General features: G+C 30.3%; 13 protein-coding genes and 1 non-coding gene across 14 annotated transcripts in view; 10 read left to right on the top strand and 4 right to left on the bottom strand. All coding sequences in view use genetic code 11, as the record gives it.

Moving 5' to 3' along the window:
• Nucleotides 1-5,183, top strand: part of ycf1 (hypothetical protein RF1) — a 5,436-nt gene extending 253 nt beyond the window's left edge. Inside the window, exon 1 of the mRNA in view lies at nucleotides 1-5,183. This exon is cut by the window's left edge and continues 253 nt beyond it. Within this exon, the coding sequence (YP_010426026.1) occupies nucleotides 1-5,183 (5,183 nt within the window).
• A 284-nt stretch (nucleotides 5,184-5,467) lies between these two features.
• Nucleotides 5,468-5,740, top strand: rps15 (ribosomal protein S15). The gene has a single exon. The coding sequence runs from the start codon at nucleotides 5,468-5,470 to the stop codon at nucleotides 5,738-5,740; it is 273 nt and encodes a 90-aa protein (YP_010426025.1).
• A 123-nt stretch (nucleotides 5,741-5,863) lies between these two features.
• ndhH (NADH-plastoquinone oxidoreductase subunit 7) lies at nucleotides 5,864-7,045 on the top strand. The gene has a single exon. The coding sequence runs from the start codon at nucleotides 5,864-5,866 to the stop codon at nucleotides 7,043-7,045; it is 1,182 nt and encodes a 393-aa protein (YP_010426024.1).
• Nucleotide 7,046: 1 nt separating this feature from the next.
• Nucleotides 7,047-9,138, top strand: ndhA (NADH-plastoquinone oxidoreductase subunit 1). Its single transcript has 2 exons — nucleotides 7,047-7,599; nucleotides 8,600-9,138. The coding sequence occupies exons 1-2, from the start codon at nucleotides 7,047-7,049 to the stop codon at nucleotides 9,136-9,138; spliced, it is 1,092 nt and encodes a 363-aa protein (YP_010426023.1).
• Nucleotides 9,139-9,244: 106 nt separating this feature from the next.
• On the top strand, nucleotides 9,245-9,757 carry ndhI (NADH-plastoquinone oxidoreductase subunit I). Its single transcript has one exon. The coding sequence runs from the start codon at nucleotides 9,245-9,247 to the stop codon at nucleotides 9,755-9,757; it is 513 nt and encodes a 170-aa protein (YP_010426022.1).
• Nucleotides 9,758-10,075: 318 nt separating this feature from the next.
• Nucleotides 10,076-10,606, top strand: ndhG (NADH-plastoquinone oxidoreductase subunit 6). Its single transcript has one exon. It carries the CDS (start codon nucleotides 10,076-10,078, stop codon nucleotides 10,604-10,606), a length of 531 nt encoding a protein of 176 aa, YP_010426021.1.
• A 227-nt stretch (nucleotides 10,607-10,833) lies between these two features.
• On the top strand, nucleotides 10,834-11,139 carry ndhE (NADH-plastoquinone oxidoreductase subunit 4L). Its single transcript has one exon. The coding sequence runs from the start codon at nucleotides 10,834-10,836 to the stop codon at nucleotides 11,137-11,139; it is 306 nt and encodes a 101-aa protein (YP_010426020.1).
• Nucleotides 11,140-11,487: 348 nt separating this feature from the next.
• On the top strand, nucleotides 11,488-11,733 carry psaC (photosystem I subunit VII). Its single transcript has one exon. The coding sequence runs from the start codon at nucleotides 11,488-11,490 to the stop codon at nucleotides 11,731-11,733; it is 246 nt and encodes an 81-aa protein (YP_010426019.1).
• Nucleotides 11,734-11,846: 113 nt separating this feature from the next.
• Nucleotides 11,847-13,367, top strand: ndhD (NADH-plastoquinone oxidoreductase subunit 4). Its single transcript has one exon. The coding sequence runs from the start codon at nucleotides 11,847-11,849 to the stop codon at nucleotides 13,365-13,367; it is 1,521 nt and encodes a 506-aa protein (YP_010426018.1).
• A 202-nt stretch (nucleotides 13,368-13,569) lies between these two features.
• ccsA (cytochrome c heme attachment protein) lies at nucleotides 13,570-14,532 on the bottom strand. Its single transcript has one exon. The coding sequence runs from the start codon at nucleotides 14,530-14,532 to the stop codon at nucleotides 13,570-13,572; it is 963 nt and encodes a 320-aa protein (YP_010426017.1).
• Nucleotides 14,533-14,621: 89 nt separating this feature from the next.
• Nucleotides 14,622-14,701, bottom strand: trnL-UAG. The gene has a single exon. It is a non-coding gene; the product is annotated as a tRNA-Leu (tRNA).
• A 1,162-nt stretch (nucleotides 14,702-15,863) lies between these two features.
• Nucleotides 15,864-16,037, bottom strand: rpl32 (ribosomal protein L32). The gene has a single exon. It carries the CDS (start codon nucleotides 16,035-16,037, stop codon nucleotides 15,864-15,866), a length of 174 nt encoding a protein of 57 aa, YP_010426016.1.
• A 1,002-nt stretch (nucleotides 16,038-17,039) lies between these two features.
• ndhF (NADH-plastoquinone oxidoreductase subunit 5) lies at nucleotides 17,040-19,271 on the top strand. The gene has a single exon. The coding sequence runs from the start codon at nucleotides 17,040-17,042 to the stop codon at nucleotides 19,269-19,271; it is 2,232 nt and encodes a 743-aa protein (YP_010426015.1).
• Nucleotides 19,248-20,000, bottom strand: part of ycf1 (hypothetical protein RF1) — a 1,398-nt gene continuing 645 nt past the window's right edge. The window contains exon 1 of the mRNA in view: nucleotides 19,248-20,000. This exon is cut by the window's right edge and continues 645 nt beyond it. Within this exon, the coding sequence (YP_010426014.1) occupies nucleotides 19,248-20,000 (753 nt within the window).

Below are 20,000 nucleotides of genomic sequence, written 5' to 3'. Positions count from 1 at the left end.
TAGCATTGGGTAGACCTCATACAATAACTGTCCTAGCTCTACCCTATCTTTTGTTTCATTTCTTCTGGAACAATCACAAACACTTTTTTGATTATGGATCTACTAGCAGAAATTCAATGCGTAATCTCAGCATTCAATGTGTATTCCTGAATAATCTCATTTTTCAATTATTCAACTATTTCATTTTACCAAGTTCAACGTTAGCCAGATTAGTCAACATTTATATGTTTCGATGCAACAACAAGATGTTATTTGTAACAAGTAGTTTTGTTGGTTGGTTAATTGGTCACATTTTATTCATGAAATGGGTTGGATTGGTATTAGTCTGGATACAGCAAAATCATTCTATTCGATCTAATAAGTACCTTGTGTCAGAATTGAGAAATTCTATGGCTCGAATCTTTAGTATTCTCTTCTTTATTACCTGTGTCTACTATTTAGGCAGAATGCCGTCACCTATTTTTACTAAAAAACTGAAAGAAACCCCAGAAACGAAAGAAAGTGAGGAAGAAACAGAACAGGAAGAAGAGGGATTCACCGAAGAAGATCCTTCTCCTTCCCTTTTTTCGGAAGAAAAGGAGGATCCGGACAAAATCCAAATCGATGAAATGGAAAAGATCCGAGTGAATGGAAAGGACAAAACAAAGGATGAATTCCACTTGCACTTAAAAGAAGCATGCTATAAAAATAGCCCAACTTCGTTAGAAATACTTAAAGAAGAAAAGAAAAACTTCTTCGGGTTTGAAAAATCCCTTCTTTTTCTTCTTTTCGACTATAAACGTTGGAATCGTCCAACGCGATATATAAAAAACAATCGATTTGAAAATGCGGTAAGAAATGAAATGTCACAATATTTTTTTTATACATGTCAAAATGATGGAAAACAAAGAATTTCTTTTACATATCCACCCAGTTTATCAATTTTCTGGGAAATGATACAAAGAAAGATTTCTTTGGATACAACAGAAAAATTCTTATATGATGATGAACTATCCAATAATTGGATTTCTACAAATGAACAAAAAAGAAACAGTTTAAGCAATGAATTAAATAATAGAATTACGGTTCTAGACAAAGACATTTTTTATATAGATGTACTCGATAAAAAAACAAGATTATGCTTAGAAAACAAAAATGATAAAACTAAAAGGGAATTTTTGAAAAAAATACATGATCCATTATTAATGGGATCCTATCGTGTTTTAATAAAAAAAATGGTTTCACCCTTTATAAATATAAATGAAACTACAGTGAATAATTTAATTGATAAATTTTTTATAAATAAAATTCATAATGTTTTACTTAATGATTCCAATTATCAAGAATTTGAACTTAAAAAACCAAAAATGAGTCAATTTGATGGAGACTCAACATTCAATCAAAACAAAAATTTGTTATTTTCCGAACAAGAACAAATTAGTTCAGAAAATAAAGAAAGATTTTTCAATTTTTTAATTGATACAACCACAGCATATGCGTTTACTCAACCAATTTCAAAAAGAATAAACGAAATAAGAAAAAAAGTTCCTCGTTGGTCACACCAATTAATTAACGAGCCCGAACAATATGAAAGAGCACTTGAAAAAGACGTGGTGCTGGATTATGAAATCCGCACAAGGCAATCGAACCCTGTAGTGATTTATACGACTAAGCAAGATAATAACGATGCAGACGAAGTGGATTTGACACAGTATGCCCAACAATCTGATTTTCGTCGAGATATAATCAAAGGTTCCATGCGTGCTCAAAGACGTAAAATTCTTATTTTGGAATTGTTTCAAGCAAAAGTACATTCGCCACTTTTTTTCAACCGAACAAAGGAAGCCTCTTTTTATTCTGTGTATGTTGTTACACTTATTAGACGAGTTCAAAGGTATATGAGAAAAAAACCAGAAATTCCACTTTCTCAACAGGAAAAATTAAAGGAACAAGAAGTAAAGAAAGAAGAATTAGCGGAAAAAAAATTAGAAGAATTTCTATTAACGCAAAAGGAAGAAAAAGCAAAACTAGAAGAAGATAAACAAATAAAAGTAGCCGAAACCTGGGATACCGTCCCGTTTGCTCAACTAATAAGGAGTTTGATGTTAATGACTCAGTCCATTTTTAGAAAATATATTTTAATTCCTTTATTGATAATAGCAAAAAATATTGTTCGTCTACTATTATTCCAACGTGCTGAGTGGTCTGAAGATTTCGATGACTGGAGTAAAGAACGACATATTAAATGTACCTATAATGGTGTTCAATTATCAGAAACCGAATTTCCTCAAGACTGGTTAACAGATGGTATTCAGATAAAGATAGTATTTCCTTTCTATCTAAAACCTTGGCACACATCCCGAGATCTAATAAAAAAACAAAATCAACCAGATGATTATTGTTTTTTAACAGTTTTCGGAACAGAAACTGACAGTCTTTTTGGTCCTCCCCGAAAACACCCTTCTTTTTTTAACCGTATTTTTAAACAATTAGGCAAAAATATTCGAAAGTTTCCAAATACAAGAAAATTTTGGATTATGAAAATCCTTCTATTTTTTAAAAAAATAAAAATAATGTTAAAGGAAAATCGAATTCTAGGATTTGGAGTGAGCGAAGAATCTAGGGAAATAAAAAAAGAAAAAGATTCGATAATTACTAATCATATGATTAGGGAAATAAAAAAAGAAAAAGATTCGATAATTACTAATCATATGATTCATGAATCGTCCATTCAAACTCGATTCCTGAATCGGACAAATTCTTCAGTGCCAGAAAAAAAAATAAAAGATTTGGCTAATCGAACAAGGACAATCAAAAAAAAAATAGAAAAAATATCAAAAGACAATAGAAAATTAAATATTAATTCTAACAAAACACATTATAGTACGAAACGATTCGAATCGTTTAAAAATATTGGTCAAATATTAAAAAGAGGAAATGTTCGATTAATCCGTAAAATAAATTCTATTTTTTATTTTTTTAGCGAAAAGATATACGTCGATATATTTCTATCCATCATTAATATTCCCAGAATTAATACACAACTTTTTCTTGAATCAACAAAAAACTGGATTGATAAATCCATTTACACTAATGAAAATGAAAAAAATCATGAAAGGCTTGAGAAAACAAATAAAAAAAAAAATTCGTTTATTTCGAATATAAAAAAAGCATTTTTGCTGTTTTTTAGTAATGACGAGATTAATAAGAATTCGAATATTTTTTCTAATTTGGCTTTTTTGTCACAAGCCTACGTATTTTACAAATTATCTCAAACCCCTATTTTTGACTTATACAAGGTAAGATCTGTTCTTCAGTATCGCGGAATGTCGTTATTTCTTAAAAATGAAATAAAAGATTATTTTGGAACCCAAGGAATAACTCATTCCGAGCTAAAGACTAAAAAACTTCCGAATTCTGGAATGAATCAATGGAAAAACTGGTTAAAATTGCAAAGTAATTATCAATATGATTTATCCCAGATAAAATGGTCTCAATTAGTACCCCAAAAAGTGCGGAATAGAATAACTGAACATTTTGCCATTGAAAATACAAATAATATTGAAAACTTTTTATTCTTATTGCCAAATAAAAAATCAAATTTTAAAAAGAACTATAGATATGATGTTTTATCATATAAATTTCTTTATTATGAAGATAAAAACAATTCATATACATATAGTTATGGGAGCCCATTCCAAGTAAATAAGACCAATGAATTTTCTTCTATTTATAATTACAACCTAAATAAAGACAAATTCATTGACATGTGGTGGAATATCCCTATCACTAATTATTTAGGAATAAAAAATATTATGGATATGGATATAGAGAAAAAGACCGATAGAAAATTTTTGGATTTGAAAATTATTCATTTTTGTCTTCGAAAGAAAGTCAACATTGAGGCCTGGGTCGATATCAGTATTGGCAGGAATGAAAATACTAAAACTGAACTTAAGAGTTATCAAATTGTTGATAAAATTGATAAGAAAAGTATTTTTTACACACCAATTTATCAAGAAATCAACCAACCCCATCAAAAAAAAAACGTTTTGGATTGGATGGGAATGAATGAAGAAATACTAAGTCGTCCCATATCAAATCTAGACTTTTGGTTTTTCTCCGAATTTCTCTTCTTTTATAATGCATATAAAATGAAACCTTGGTTTATACCAATAAATTTTCTTTTTTCAAATTCGAATGTAAGTGAAAATTTTAGTGAAAATAAAAACATCAATAGAAATAAAAAAACGAATCCCTTTATACCTTCAAATGAAAAAAAATATTTTGAATTAAAAAATAAGAATCAAGGCGAAAATGAATTTATAAGTAAAGAAACTCTTGGATCAGATGGTCAAGACAACTCTGAATCTGTTTTCTCAAATGGACAAAAAGATATTGAAGAAGATTATATAGGATCAAATCTGAAAAAGCCTAGAAAGAAAAAACAATCCAAGAGTGGTATAGAAACAGAAATGGATCTCTTACTGAAAAGATATTGGCTTGTTCAACTTCAACTCAGATGGGACAAAACCTTGGAGAAAAAACTGCTGAATAATATCAAAGTATATTGTTTCCTGCTTAAATCGATAAATCCAATAGAAATTGCTATCTCCGCTGTAGAAAAAAGAGAAATGAATTTAGATATACTACCACGTAACGAGGATTTCATTTGTAGAGAATTGGCGGAAAGGGGACTACTCATTATTGAACCGTTTCGTCTGTCTGCAAAAGACAACGGCCAATTTATTATATATCAAACGATAGGTATTTCATTGGTGCATAAGAGTAAACACCAAAAAAATCAAAAACGATATAGTGAAAATGTTGATAAAAGCATTTTCGGTGAACGAGACAAAAACCATTTTGACTTGCTTGCTCCTGAAAATATTTTATCTCCTAGGCGTCGAAGAGAATTGAGAATTCTAATTTGTTTAAATTCAAGGAATAATAATAAAGGTATGAATACAAACCCAACATTTTATAATGGAACTCAGGTAAAAAATTGTAGTCCATTTTTTGATGAAAACAAAGATATTGATCGAGATAAAAATACACTTAGAAAATTAAAATTATTTCTTTGGCCAAATTATAGATTGGAAGATTTAGCTTGTATGAATCGTTATTGGTTTGATACTAATAACGGAAGTCGTTTTAGTATCTTACGAATCCATATGTATCCGCAATTAAAAATAAATTTATGATCCATTTGTCTTATAGATTCCCTATTATTTGATAGAGAAATAGATGTACACACGCCTTGTCATACATTCAAGTCTGATACATGAATACTAATTCAATGAATTATCAATTGGATCTTGAAATGAATCAAGAGAATTTTATTTATTAAGTTTCTTTGATAAAATGTATCAATAAAATAAGGTTAAGATATTGTATATAACAGAGTAAAACAGATGGCATTATTATTACTGATCCGTAAAATTCCATATTTTGTAAAAATAAAAAAGGTAAGGAAGAGTAAGAATTTATGAAACAAAATTCATTCATATCTGTTATTTCGAATGAAAAAAAAGAAGAAAATAGGGGGTCTGTTGAATTTCAAGTATTGTGTTTTACCAATAAGATACGAAGACTTACTTCACATTTGGAATTGCACAAAAAAGATTATTCATCACAAAGAGGTTTACGAAAAATTCTGGGAAAACGTCAACGACTACTGGCTTATTTGTCAAATAAAAACAGAATACGTTATAAAGAATTAATCAGCCAATTGAACATTCGAGAACTAAAAACACGTTAATTTGAAGAGTTGTTTTGAATTATTTGATTTATTAGATCTTGAATTGAATTTTGATGAACTTTTTTTGTTTTCATCAATTCATGGAAAAATGAATTCGTGAAAAAATGAATCGGGGAAAAACCTATGACTGTACCAACTTCCAGAAAAGACCTCATGATAGTCAATATGGGCCCTCACCATCCATCAATGCATGGCGTTCTCCGACTCATCGTTACTTTAGACGGTGAAGATGTTATTGACTGTGAACCAATAGTGGGTTATTTACACAGAGGTATGGAAAAAATTGCGGAAAACCGAACAATTATACAATATTTGCCTTATGTAACACGTTGGGATTATTTAGCTACTATGTTCACAGAAGCAATAACTGTAAATGGACCCGAACAATTGGGAAATATTCAAGTCCCTAAAAGGGCTAGCTATATCAGAGTAATCATGTTGGAATTAAGTCGTATAGCTTCTCATTTGTTATGGCTAGGCCCCTTTATGGCAGATATTGGTGCGCAGACCCCCTTCTTCTATATTTTCAGAGAAAGAGAGTTGATATATGATTTATTCGAAGCTGCCACCGGTATGAGAATGATGCATAATTATTTTCGTATTGGAGGAGTAGCTGCCGATCTACCTTATGGGTGGATAGATAAATGTTTAGATTTTTGTGATTATTTTTTAATAGGACTTACTGAATACCAACAACTTATTACGCGAAATCCTATTTTTTTAGAACGAGTTGAAAACATAGGCATTATTAGTGGAGAAGAAGCAATAAATTGGGGTTTATCAGGACCGATGTTACGAGCTTCCGGAATACAATGGGATCTTCGTAAAGTTGATCATTATGAGTGTTACGACGAATTTGATTGGGAAGTTCAATGGCAAAAAGAAGGAGACTCATTAGCTCGTTATTTAATCCGAATCAGTGAAATGGCAGAATCTATAAAAATTATTCAACAAGCGTTAGAAGGAATTCCGGGGGGTCCTTATGAAAATTTAGAAATTCGACGCTTTAATAAAATAAAATATCCTGAATGGAATGATTTTGAATATCGATTCATTAGTAAAAAACCATCTCCTGCTTTTGAATTGTCGAAACAAGAACTGTATGTAAGAGTAGAAGCCCCAAAAGGCGAATTAGGAATCTTTTTGATAGGAGATCAGAGTGTTTTTCCTTGGCGATGGAAAATTCGCCCGCCGGGTTTTATCAATTTGCAAATTCTTCCTCAGTTAGTTAAAAAAATGAAATTGGCTGATATTATGACGATACTAGGTAGCATAGATATCATTATGGGAGAAGTTGATCGTTGAAATGATAATTGATATAACAAAAGTACAAGCTATCAATTCTTTTTCCAGATTGGAATCCTTAAAAGAGGTTTATGGGACTATATGGCTGCTTTTCCCTATTTTGATTCTCGTATTGGGAATCACAATAGGTGTACTAGTAATTGTGTGGTTAGAAAGACAAATATCCGCAGGTATACAACAACGTATTGGACCTGAATATGCCGGTCCTTTGGGAATTCTTCAAGCTCTGGCGGACGGAACAAAACTACTTTTTAAAGAAAACCTTCTTCCGTCTAGAGGGGATACGTATTTGTTTAGTATTGGACCCTCTATAGCAGTTATATCAATTCTACTAAGTTATTCAGTAATTCCTTTTGGTTCTCGACTTGTTCTAGCCGATTTAAGTATTGGTGTTTTTTTATGGATTGCCATTTCAAGTATTGCTCCAATTGGACTTCTTATGTCAGGATATGGATCAAATAATAAATATTCCTTTTTAGGTGGTCTACGGGCAGCTGCTCAATCAATTAGTTATGAAATACCATTAACTCTATGTGTGTTAGCAATATCTCTACGTGTGATTCGTTGAAACATGGGTCTACCCTTGCCTCATTTCTTTTTATTTTGGGTTTCTAAGAATAAAAATGAAATGGATTGAATAGTATCTTCCTTTTTGTTAGTTACTGATCGGGTTGATAAAGTAAACCAGATAGTTAGATGAGTGAAAGAAAACAGCTTTCAAATTTGCAGTAAAAAGTTGAATCTCATTGCCTATGTACAAGGGTTAAACAAAAATAAACATAAGCCGTCAAGGCTGTTTCCCCCAAGATTGGTTATCCTGACTTGAAGCGGGTTGAAACGAATTATGGAGTTTTTACTTTCTTTTTTTTTTCTCTGTATAAAAATGGATGATATGAATTACCATAGAGGTTGAATAAACATGAGTGGATGATTAGGAACACCAAAGTACACAAAGGATTTGTATGTAATAGAGATTGTGTAACTTATCCGACGAGATATTTTTACATAAAATAAATACGAATTGAGACTTTAAATTTGTAGAAATGATCAAGTAGTACTCCCACAAATTCCGATCCAGAGTATGCTCCTATCCACTGATTAAGTGAATAACTATCAGGAACGAAGTAATCTTTTACTTTTTTATTTTAAGACTAAAAAAAATCCAGGAAATAAGAGGTCGAAAAAAAAAAGATAATATGAATATAAAAATATAAAATATATAACTGGAATTATAAAAAAATATTTTTCCAATATCCATATTCAAGCATTAAGTTATTACTAAAAAAAAATGGAAATTCTTGAAAGTTAGTTAAAGTAAAGGATGAGATCAATTCCGAAGCATTTGTTAGAGCATAGCAGACAGAATTTCATTGGTCTAATTCAGGATTTTTCGATTGATTTGAAATTTACTTCTTCTACAAGCATATGAAGATTTAAAGAATATCAATCAGTCCTTAGATTTATTTATGGCTCTTGAGGAGCCGTATGAGGTGAAAATCTCATGTACGGTTCTGTAATAGCGATGACAAGAGTGATTTTCTCATCGACTATGATTATCTAACAGTTTAAGTACAGTTGATATAGTTGAGGCACAATCAAAATATGGTTTTTTGGGATGGAATTTGTGGCGGCAACCTATAGGGTTTATTGTTTTTATAATTTCTTCTCTAGCTGAATGCGAGAGATTGCCTTTTGATTTACCAGAAGCAGAAGAAGAATTAGTAGCAGGTTATCAAACCGAATATTCCGGTATTAAATTTGGTTTATTTTATGTTGCGTCTTATCTAAATCTACTAATCTCTTCTTTATTTGTAACCGTTCTTTATTTGGGTGGTTGGAATCTTTCTATTCCACACATAGTCATTTCTGGCTTTTTTGAAATAAATAAAATAGATGGAGTTTTTGGAACGACAATTAGTATTTTCATTACATTAGCTAAAACTTTTTTGTTCTTGTTCATTCCTATCACAACAAGATGGACTTTACCTAGACTGAGAATGGACCAATTATTAAATCTTGGATGGAAATTTCTTTTACCTATTTCTTTAGGTAATCTATTATTAACAACTTCTTCCCAACTCCTTTCATTATAAATTCTAAAAAAAAAGAATATTTTATATTCACTCTAACTTAATTCACAACTTGTTCCAAACAAGAGAAAGAAACAAAATCTTATTTTTTTTTATTGATATTTACTATATGTTCCCTATGGTAACTGGGTTCATCAATTATGGTCAACAAACAATACGTGCGGCAAGGTACATTGGTCAAGGTTTTATGATTACTTTATCCCACGCTAATCGTTTACCCGTAACTATTCAATATCCGTATGAAAAATTGATCACATCAGAGCGTTTTCGTGGTCGAATTCATTTTGAATTTGATAAATGCATTGCTTGTGAAGTATGTGTTCGTGCATGTCCTATAGATTTACCCGTTGTTGATTGGAAATTGGAAACGGATCTTCGAAAGAAACGGTTGCTTAATTATAGCATTGATTTCGGAATTTGTATTTTTTGTGGTAATTGTGTTGAGTATTGTCCAACAAATTGTTTATCAATGACTGAAGAATATGAGCTTTCGACTTATGATCGTCACGAATTAAATTATAATCAAATTTCTCTGGGCCGTTTACCAATATCAATAACTGATGATTACACAATTCGACCAATTTTGAATTCACCTCAACCAAAAGAGCAATTCCGTGATTGAAGAGCAATTCTCAATTATTAAATTTCTTTTTTTTCTTGTTCAATAACTATAAATTTTGATTATTCAATATTCCTATTTATTGGTGAAAATCGAAACTTTATTTGGATTTTAAATATGTTTACTGTAATTGTAATGGTTTTAAATAGTTTTAGTTGCGAACTACCCAAACCAATGCGATAGGTTCAATAACTTTACTTTACTCACATCAAGTGATACGCATTAGGATTTAAAATCAAAAATGCATAAACTTTTTTTTTCCTGTTCAAGTCAATAAAATCATGAAACATTCCGATTTTTTTATTTCTTATTTTACATATAATGGATTTACCTGGACCAATACATGATTTTCTTTTAGTTTTTCTGGGGTCGGGCCTTATATTAGGTGGTCTAGGAGTAGTATTATTTACCAATACAATTTTTTCTGCTTTTTCGTTAGGATTGGTTCTTGTTTGTATATCTTTATTCTATATTCTAGCAAATTCCCATTTTGTAGCTTCTGCACAACTCCTTATTTATGTGGGAGCTATAAATATATTAATAATATTTTCTGTAATGTTCATGAATGGTCCGGAATATGACACAGATTTCCGTCTGTGGACTGTGGGGGACGGGATTACCTTATTGGTTTGTGCAAGTCTTTTTGTTTCATTAACTATTACTATTCTAAATACGTCCTGGTATGGGATTATTTGGACTACAAAATCAAATCAGATTCTAGAACAAGATCTGATAAGCGCTAGTCAACAAATAGGAATTCATTTATCAACCGATTTTTTTCTTCCATTTGAACTCATTTCAATAATTCTTTTAGTTGCTTTAATAGGTGCAATTGGCGTGGCTCGTCAATAATAATTCATTTGATTTTTTAAAATAGCAATCAAAAAAAATGATATTTTATCATATTCATTTTCATTCTAGTCAATCAAATTGGTTTAATTCAATTTATTATTCTATTATCATATCATTTTTTTGTTCTTCATTTTTTTTTGTATTATAACTTATTATATTCTAGTTAATCAAATGGGTTTAATTGTTGTTCATATTCAAATGAATAGAGATTGATAAGGAGTTGGTCAATGATACTCGAACATGTACTTGTTTTGAGTTCTTTTTTATTTTCGATCGGCATTTATGGATTAGTCACGAGTCGAAATTTGGTTCGGGCTCTGATGTGTCTTGAACTTATATTGAATGCAGTTAATCTAAATTTTGTAACATTTTCTGATTTTTTTGATAGTCGCCAATTAAAAGGAAATATTTTCTCAATTTTTGTTATAGCTATTGCAGCCGCTGAAGCAGCTATTGGCCCGGCTATTGTTTCTTCAATTTATCGTAACAGAAAATCAATTCGTATCAATCAATCGAATTTATTGAATAAATAGTTTATAGTATTTATTTTTTCATTTTTTTAGTCTAAAATTTTATTCTAGAAATTGAAATTTGAATAATCATTAATTCAAATTAAATTCCTAGATATCACACTTTAAGATATACTTTCACAAATGTAAGAAATCAAAGTATTTTGGACCTCTTTTACATTTATCTATTTTATATTTAGTTTCTAATATTCTAATAAGTCGCCGATCCAATCCAGAATTAGATCGAACTTCTGGGAAATCATCGATTCGTCTGGTAATTTATTCATCTGGTATTTTAATATGTATTTCATTTACTTTACTAGAACTAGAACTAGATCGAAAATTAATGAAGTTAAAAAAATTATAGATCCAATGTCACATTCAGTTAAGATTTATGATACATGTATAGGATGTACTCAATGTGTCCGAGCTTGCCCCACAGATGTATTAGAAATGATACCTTGGGATGGATGTAAGGCTAAACAAATAGCTTCTGCTCCAAGAACAGAGGATTGTGTTGGTTGTAAGAGATGTGAATCTGCTTGTCCAACAGATTTTTTAAGCGTTCGAGTTTATTTATGGCATGAAACAACTCGCAGTATGGGTCTAGCTTATTGATACGTTTCAGAAAATTCCATTTGAATCCATTTATTCTATCATTGGATTTTTTTTACCGACAAAAACCCGTACCCCAAAAAATATCTTTTTGGGTACGGGTTTTTTTGGCCCAAGTGTATCTTGTCTTTACTACGAATTATTTTCCCTGGTTAACAACAATTGTAGTTTTACCCATATTTGCAGGTTCTTTAATTTTCTTATTTCCTCATAGAGGAAATAAGGTTATCCGCTGGTATACTATATGTATATCCATTTTAGAGCTCCTTCTAACAACTTATGCGTTTTGTTATCATTTCCAACCGGACGATCCATTAATCCAACTGTCAGAAGATTATAAATGGATCCAATTTTTTGATTTCCATTGGAGATTAGGAATTGACGGACTTTCGATAGGACCCATTTTACTGACGGGATTCATCACCACTTTAGCTACTCTAGCGGCTTGGCCGGTTACTCGAGATTCTCGATTATTCCATTTCCTAATGTTAGCAATGTATAGTGGTCAAATAGGATCATTTTCGTCCCGAGACCTTTTACTTTTTTTCCTAATGTGGGAATTAGAATTAATTCCTGTTTATCTACTTTTATCCATGTGGGGAGGAAAAAAACGTCTCTACTCTGCTACGAAATTTATTTTGTATACTGCAGGGGGTTCCATTTTTCTATTATTGGGAGTTCTGGGTATTGGTTTATATGGTTCCAATGAACCGACATTAAATTTGGAAACATTAATTAATCAATCGTATCCTGTAGCATTAGAAATAATATTCTATATTGGATTTTTTATTGCTTTTGCTGTCAAATTGCCCATTATACCTTTACATACATGGTTACCAGATACCCACGGAGAAGCACATTACAGTACTTGTATGCTTCTAGCTGGAATCTTATTAAAAATGGGAGCATATGGATTGATTCGGATCAATATGGAATTATTACCTCACGCTCATTCTATATTTTCTCCTTGGTTGATAATAATAGGCACAATACAAATAATCTATGCAGCTTCAACATCTCCCGGGCAACGTAATTTAAAAAAAAGAATAGCCTATTCCTCTGTATCTCACATGGGTTTCATAATTATAGGAATTAGTTCTATAACTGATACGGGGCTTAATGGGGCCATTTTACAAATAATTTCTCATGGATTTATTGGTGCTGCACTTTTTTTCTTAGCGGGAACGAGTTACGATAGAATACGTCTTGTTTATCTCGACGAAATGGGCGGAATAGCGATTCCAATGCCAAAAATATTCACACTCTTTAGTAGCTTTTCAATGGCATCCCTTGCACTACCGGGAATGAGTGGTTTCATTGCAGAATTAATAGTATTTTTTGGAATAATTACCAGCCAAAAATATCTATTAATACCTAAAATACTAATTATTTTTGGAATGGCAATTGGAATGGTATTAACTCCTATTTATTTATTATCTATGTTACGTCAAATGTTCTATGGATATAAATTATTTAACAGTACAAACTCTTACTTTTTTGATGCTGGGCCGCGAGAGTTGTTTGTTTCGACTTCTATCTTTCTGCCAGTACTAGGTATTGGAGTTTACCCAGATTTCGTTCTCTCACTATCAGTTGAGAAAGTGGAAGCTATTGTATCGAATTTTTTTTATAGATAGATTTCTTTTCATTTGATTAAATCAAATGAAAAGGAAGTTTTCTTTACATAACAAAGAAACAAAACTGAATCGCAATTCGAATCAGGCATGTTTAACGTTTGTGAGAACCGTTTAAATCATGATTTAAACGGTTCTCACCTGCTTATAATAAACTTGCTTATGTCTTGTCCTATATTTGTATTTGTAAGGTCTTTTCTTCCATTTAATTAAGCGTTAATGGAAATGAACCATAACTATGTAGCCCTATTCCTAATAGATTGACCCCAAAATAGCATATCCAAATTATAAGAAAACCTATAAACGCCACAATTGCAGAACTTGCACTCCGAAAATTTCGATTTGTTCGGATATGTAAATAAATTGCAAATACGGTCCAAGTGATAAATGCCCAAGTTTCTTTGGGGTCCCAATTCCAATACGATCCCCACGCCTCATTGGCCCATACTGCTCCTGAAAGAATACCCATAGTTAAAAAGATAAAGCCTAGACTAATAACACGATAACTCCAATGATCCAGCTGTTCAATCAATTGGGATCTGTAATAATTTCGAACATAAAAGGGCGAAGTGTTTTGGACACTATTGGTTTTTTCATTCATGTATTGAATCTCAGCGAAGAAAAATGACTTATTTAATACATATTTTCGTTTATCAAAAATATATTTTTGAAATGTAATCGTTAGAAGTGTTACTGATAATAATGATCCACATAAAAGAGCTGCATAACCTAATACCATCATACTTACATGCATCATTAACCATTGAGATTGGAGAGCGGGTACTAATATTGCGGATTGATGCATTTCTGTTAAAAAGCCCGACGTAGCAAATCCTTGAGTCAAAATAGCACTTGGCGCAGTTATTGCACTTAACGAATTTTTATCTTTTTTTAAAAAATATGGAATCAAATGACTAAGGTAGAAACTCCAGGAAAGGAAGATTAATGATTCATATAGATCACTTAATGGTAAATGTTTCCAATAAACCCAACGAGTAATTAATAATCCTGTTAGACAGAAAAAAGTAACTATCATGCCGTTTTCGAATGAATTATATAGTCCTACTTTTTCATTGACTAATAAAGTGATCAAATGGAGTATAATTACAACGGAAACCGTTGAAAAGGAAATATGAGTTAAAATATGCTCTAAAGTGGAAAAAATCATAATATAAAATTAAAAAAAAAAAATGCATTTTCATTATTTATTATAGGTTATAGGACTGTTGAAATTTTTTAAGAATTTCAACAATGTCATGCCGCCACTCGGACTCGAACCGAGATGCTCTCGCACTGCTTCCTAAGAGCAGCGTGTCTACCGATTTCACCATAGCGGCTTGTTTGAAATCATAATAACCCATTTTTATTTATTCGTCGAGATTAATTCAATATAATATTTTATTTTTTGAACCATTTCAATTAAATCAAAATGACTACAAAAGTATTTGCAAACCAAAATTGAAATGGTTCATATTCATGATAATAATAACTTTTTTCGTTATTTTTTTTGTATTTTAAATCAATTTTTAATTTAATTTTATAGTACTCTTTTAATTTGTCAACGGACTTTTGTATAGTTTATGTTTTCTTGAAATAAAACCTTGTAACTAGAAGATTCTTCGTTTCAGCCCAGGATAGACCTCAATAAAGGTCTTTCTCACTTTCTTTTTTTGATAAAAAAAAAATAATTTTTTAGCTGATTTCAAAACTAACAAATAACAAATACATAGATTATTGCACTACATAAAAAAATCGAATAGTTTGGATCCAAAATTCAACACGGCATCGAAAGGATTTTTTCTTTAAATAGATAGTTTTTTATCCAAAATAAACAAAATAAACAAATTGGTAGAATTTTTACGGGTAAGTATTGAACCGGATATAGCATATAAAAAAATCCGGATCTCTATTGAAACGTTTTTCAAAAACAAAAAAAAAAAATTCTTTCCACATATATATAATATTCAAGTAAAACTAAAATATAGTTTTAAATTTAAAGGGCTTTTTATTTATTTTCAACGGGGGAATATAGAGAATATAGCAACTTCAAGAAAGAATGCTTCCGTAAGTTAAAGTGGAACCACTTTCTATTTGTCTTTTTTTACAAAATAGATAGAAAAAACTTTTCTGAGTTTTTTTATTGTATTGTGACAAAATAAATATATATAAATATATTAAAGGGTTGATTAAGGGTTGATGGGGAAAAAAATCCCCATCTTATATCTTATAAATAACAAAAATAGACTCAAAAAAAAGGTGATGAAATATTCTCTATATATAGTTTTTCAAACAAAAAGTACTATTTTATGGTCGGCTTAAGAGTTGTTATTTTCCATATCATAAACAAAAAGTCCCAATTTTATATAGTTCGAAATATTTAGTAAATCCAAACTTATTTAAAATTTAAATCGTTTCTTTTCGATATTTTTGATTCTAAATAAAAAAGGAAATTATTCCGAATTTGGTATACCTTTTTTCTTTGAGTCACGTGGATTTGGATTATTCCAAGGTTTGATTACTTATTTTTCTTACAAAAAAACTTTTGGAATTCCCAGTAGCAATAGATTTTGCTAAAGAAAAGGCTTTTAACGCTGCCCAATGCCCCTTTTTTTTCCAAAGATTTTTTCGAATACGCTTTTTGTAAATCGAAGTACGTTTTTTTGGAACTGCCATTTCAATTTTAATTGATTATTCAGTGTTAGATTTTGGATGTGAAAGACATCTAGTGTTCAAACGAATCTTTGTTTTCTATTAATTATCTATGTATTTAGATTCTAGACGATACCCTCTATTATTCAATTTTTGAAAATGGAAAAACATAATATAACTATAAACTAGAAATATATTTTCTATATTTTTCTTCTATTTCTTTTTGCTGTGTTACATTTAATTTCCATGTATGTAGCAAATCACATTGAAAACTTTAATAACCCAACCTTTAAATTAGATTTAAATTGAAAAACTTAAATTCATTTTTGAAAATATATCGAAGTTTTTATTTTCAAATTGAAATGATCTCAATAAATGAATTTGTTTAAAAGATCCAAGATTTTAGGCATTTTTTTATTCTATGTTATAGAAACTAGAAAGTAAAGTTAAAGTAACCGATATAAAAAATCGATAACTAAAAAAATAGAAGTTTTTCTATGTTTTTGTTTGGAATAGAAGACAATCAAATCATTTTGCATAAAATAAGTTATTAATTGTGAATAACCTACAAAATAAATTATTAAAAATATTTCATTTTTTTTATCATTATTGACTTTATTAGATCTTTTAATAGATTTTAAGATTTTGTTTAGCCTTTAATTCTGAAATTCTGAATATATTTTCGAAATAACTTAAATCGAAATGAAAGTGGAATTTGTTTTATCTTCCTATGCAATATTTTGCATTTATTCTTACGTATTCACTTTTACTAACAAATACATTATTTGAATTTGACCAATTATAATTTCGTGGTTTGAATATTAAAAAAATACTTCCACATCAATATTAATATTTGATATCGACTTGAAAAAAACAAAAAAAAATTCTATTTCGATTTAAGTTATTAGATATCTTAATTTTTTTATTGATTTCTTTCAAAAGAGGCAAGAGCCTATGAATCGTAAACAAAAAAATAAATATTAATTAAATACAAAAAAATAAAATATAAAAATTTTCTATTCTATTATGGAACATATATACCAATATGCATGGATCATACCCTTACTTCCACTTCCAGTTCCTTTGTTAATAGGAGCTGGACTTTTCTTTTTTCCGATAGCAACAAAAAATCTTCGACGGATATGGGCTTTTTCGAGTATTTCGTTGTTAAGTATAGTTATGGTTTTTTCGATGAATCTGTCTATTCAGCAAATAAATAGTAATTTTATTTACCAATATGTCTGGTCTTGGACCATTAATAATGATTTTTCTTTAGAATTTGGCTACTTGCTCGATCCACTTACTTCTATTATGTCAATGTTAATTACTACTGTTGCAATTCTGGTTCTTATTTATAGTGATAATTATATGTCTCATGATCAGGGATATTTGCGATTTTTTGCGTATATGAGTTTTTTCAATACGTCGATGTTGGGTTTAGTTACTAGTTCAAATTTGATACAAATTTATATTTTTTGGGAATTAGTTGGAATGTGTTCATATCTATTAATAGGTTTTTGGTTCACAAGGCCTATTGCCGCAAATGCTTGTCAAAAAGCGTTTGTGACTAATCGTGTAGGAGATTTTGGTTTATTATTAGGAATTTTAGGTCTTTATTGGATAACAGGTAGTTTCGAATTTCGGGATTTGTTTGAAATATTCAATAACTTAATTAATGCTAATCAGGTCAATTCCTTATTTTGTATTTTATGTGCTTTCTTATTATTTGCTGGTGCAATTGCTAAATCTGCCCAATTTCCCCTTCATGTATGGTTACCCGATGCTATGGAGGGACCTACCCCTATTTCAGCTCTTATACATGCTGCTACCATGGTAGCAGCGGGAATTTTTCTAGTCGCTCGACTGCTTCCTCTTTTCATAGTTATACCTTACATAATGTATGGAATATCTTTTATAGGTATAATAACAGTACTTTTAGGCGCGACTTTAGCTCTTGCTCAAAAAGACATTAAGCGAAGTTTAGCTTATTCTACAATGTCTCAATTGGGTTATATGATGTTAGCTCTAGGTATGGGTTCTTATCGAGCGGCTTTATTTCATTTGATTACTCATGCTTATTCAAAAGCATTATTGTTTTTAGGGTCCGGATCTATTATTCATTCAATGGAAACTATTGTTGGATATTCTCCGGATAAAAGTCAGAATATGATTCTTATGGGGGGGTTAACAAAACATGTGCCAATTACAAAAAATGCTTTTTTAATAGGTACACTTTCTCTTTGTGGTATTCCACCGCTTGCTTGTTTTTGGTCCAAAGATGAAATTCTTAATGATAGTTGGATCTATTCGCCAATTTTTGCAATAATAGCTTATTTCACAGCTGGATTAACCGCCTTTTATATGTTTCGAATCTATTTACTTACGTTTGAAGGCCATTTAAACCTTTTTTTTAAAAATTACAGTGGAAAAAAAAGTAGTTCGTTTTATTCAATATCTTTATGGGGTAAAAAAGAATTAAAAAGCATTAATCCAAAATTTCCTTTATTAACCTTATTAACACTGAATAATAAAGAAAAGACTCATTTCTTTTCGAAAAAACCATATCAAATTGATAGAAATTTCCGAAAAATGATGCGACCTTTTCTTACTATTACTGATTTTGCCAATAAGAATATTTCTTTATATCCTCATGAATCGGACAATACTATGTTATTTCCTCTGATTGTATTGATTCTGTTTACTTTTTTTATTGGATTCATAGGAATTCCATTTAATAAAGAAGAAATGGATTTGGATATATTAACTAAATGGTTAAATCCATCTATAAATCTTTTACATTCAAATTCGAATGATTCCGTAGATTGGTATGATTTTGTGATAAATGCAACTTTTTCGGTGAGTATAGCCTATTTAGGAATATTTATAGCCTTCCTTTTGTATAAACCCATTTATTCATCGTTAAAAAGTTTTGACTTAATCAATTCATTTGATAAAAAAGGTCAAAAGAGAGTTTTTGGGGACAAAATATTAAATATAATATATAATTGGTCTGCTAACCGCGGTTATATAGATGCTTTTTATGAAATATTCTTAATTAAGGGTGTAAGAGCTTTAGCTGAACTAATTTCTGCTTTTGATAGACGAATAATTGATGGGATTCCGAATGGTTTTGGTGTTACCAGTTTTTTTGTAGGGGAGGGTATTAAGTATGTAGGAGGGGGTCGAATCTCCTCGTATCTTTTTTGGTATTTATTCTATGTATCCATTTTTTTATTAATTTACTATTTTGTTTTCTAAGCATAATCTTGTTTTTTTATCGAGTACATCTATATAAAAAATGTCTTTGTCTAGAACCGTAATTCTATTATTTAATTCATTGCTTAAACTGTTTCTTTTTTGTTCATTTGTAGAAATCCAATTATTGGATAGTTCATCATCATATAAGAATTTTTCTGTTGTATCCAAAGAAATCTTTCTTTGTATCATTTCCCAGAAAATTGATAAACTGGGTGGATATGTAAAAGAAATTCTTTGTTTTCCATCATTTTGACATGTATAAAAAAAATATTGTGACATTTCATTTCTTACCGCATTTTCAAATCGATTGTTTTTTATATATCGCGTTGGACGATTCCAACGTTTATAGTCGAAAAGAAGAAAAAGAAGGGATTTTTCAAACCCGAAGAAGTTTTTCTTTTCTTCTTTAAGTATTTCTAACGAAGTTGGGCTATTTTTATAGCATGCTTCTTTTAAGTGCAAGTGGAATTCATCCTTTGTTTTGTCCTTTCCATTCACTCGGATCTTTTCCATTTCATCGATTTGGATTTTGTCCGGATCCTCCTTTTCTTCCGAAAAAAGGGAAGGAGAAGGATCTTCTTCGGTGAATCCCTCTTCTTCCTGTTCTGTTTCTTCCTCACTTTCTTTCGTTTCTGGGGTTTCTTTCAGTTTTTTAGTAAAAATAGGTGACGGCATTCTGCCTAAATAGTAGACACAGGTAATAAAGAAGAGAATACTAAAGATTCGAGC

The sequence above is a fragment of the chloroplast genome of Amaranthus tricolor (assembly GCF_026212465.1).
Source record: "Amaranthus tricolor chloroplast, complete genome".
Classification (NCBI taxonomy): domain Eukaryota; kingdom Viridiplantae; phylum Streptophyta; class Magnoliopsida; order Caryophyllales; family Amaranthaceae; genus Amaranthus; species Amaranthus tricolor.
The sequence above is the reverse complement of the archived record's forward strand: the minus strand, read 5'-3'. Positions and strand labels throughout refer to the sequence as shown.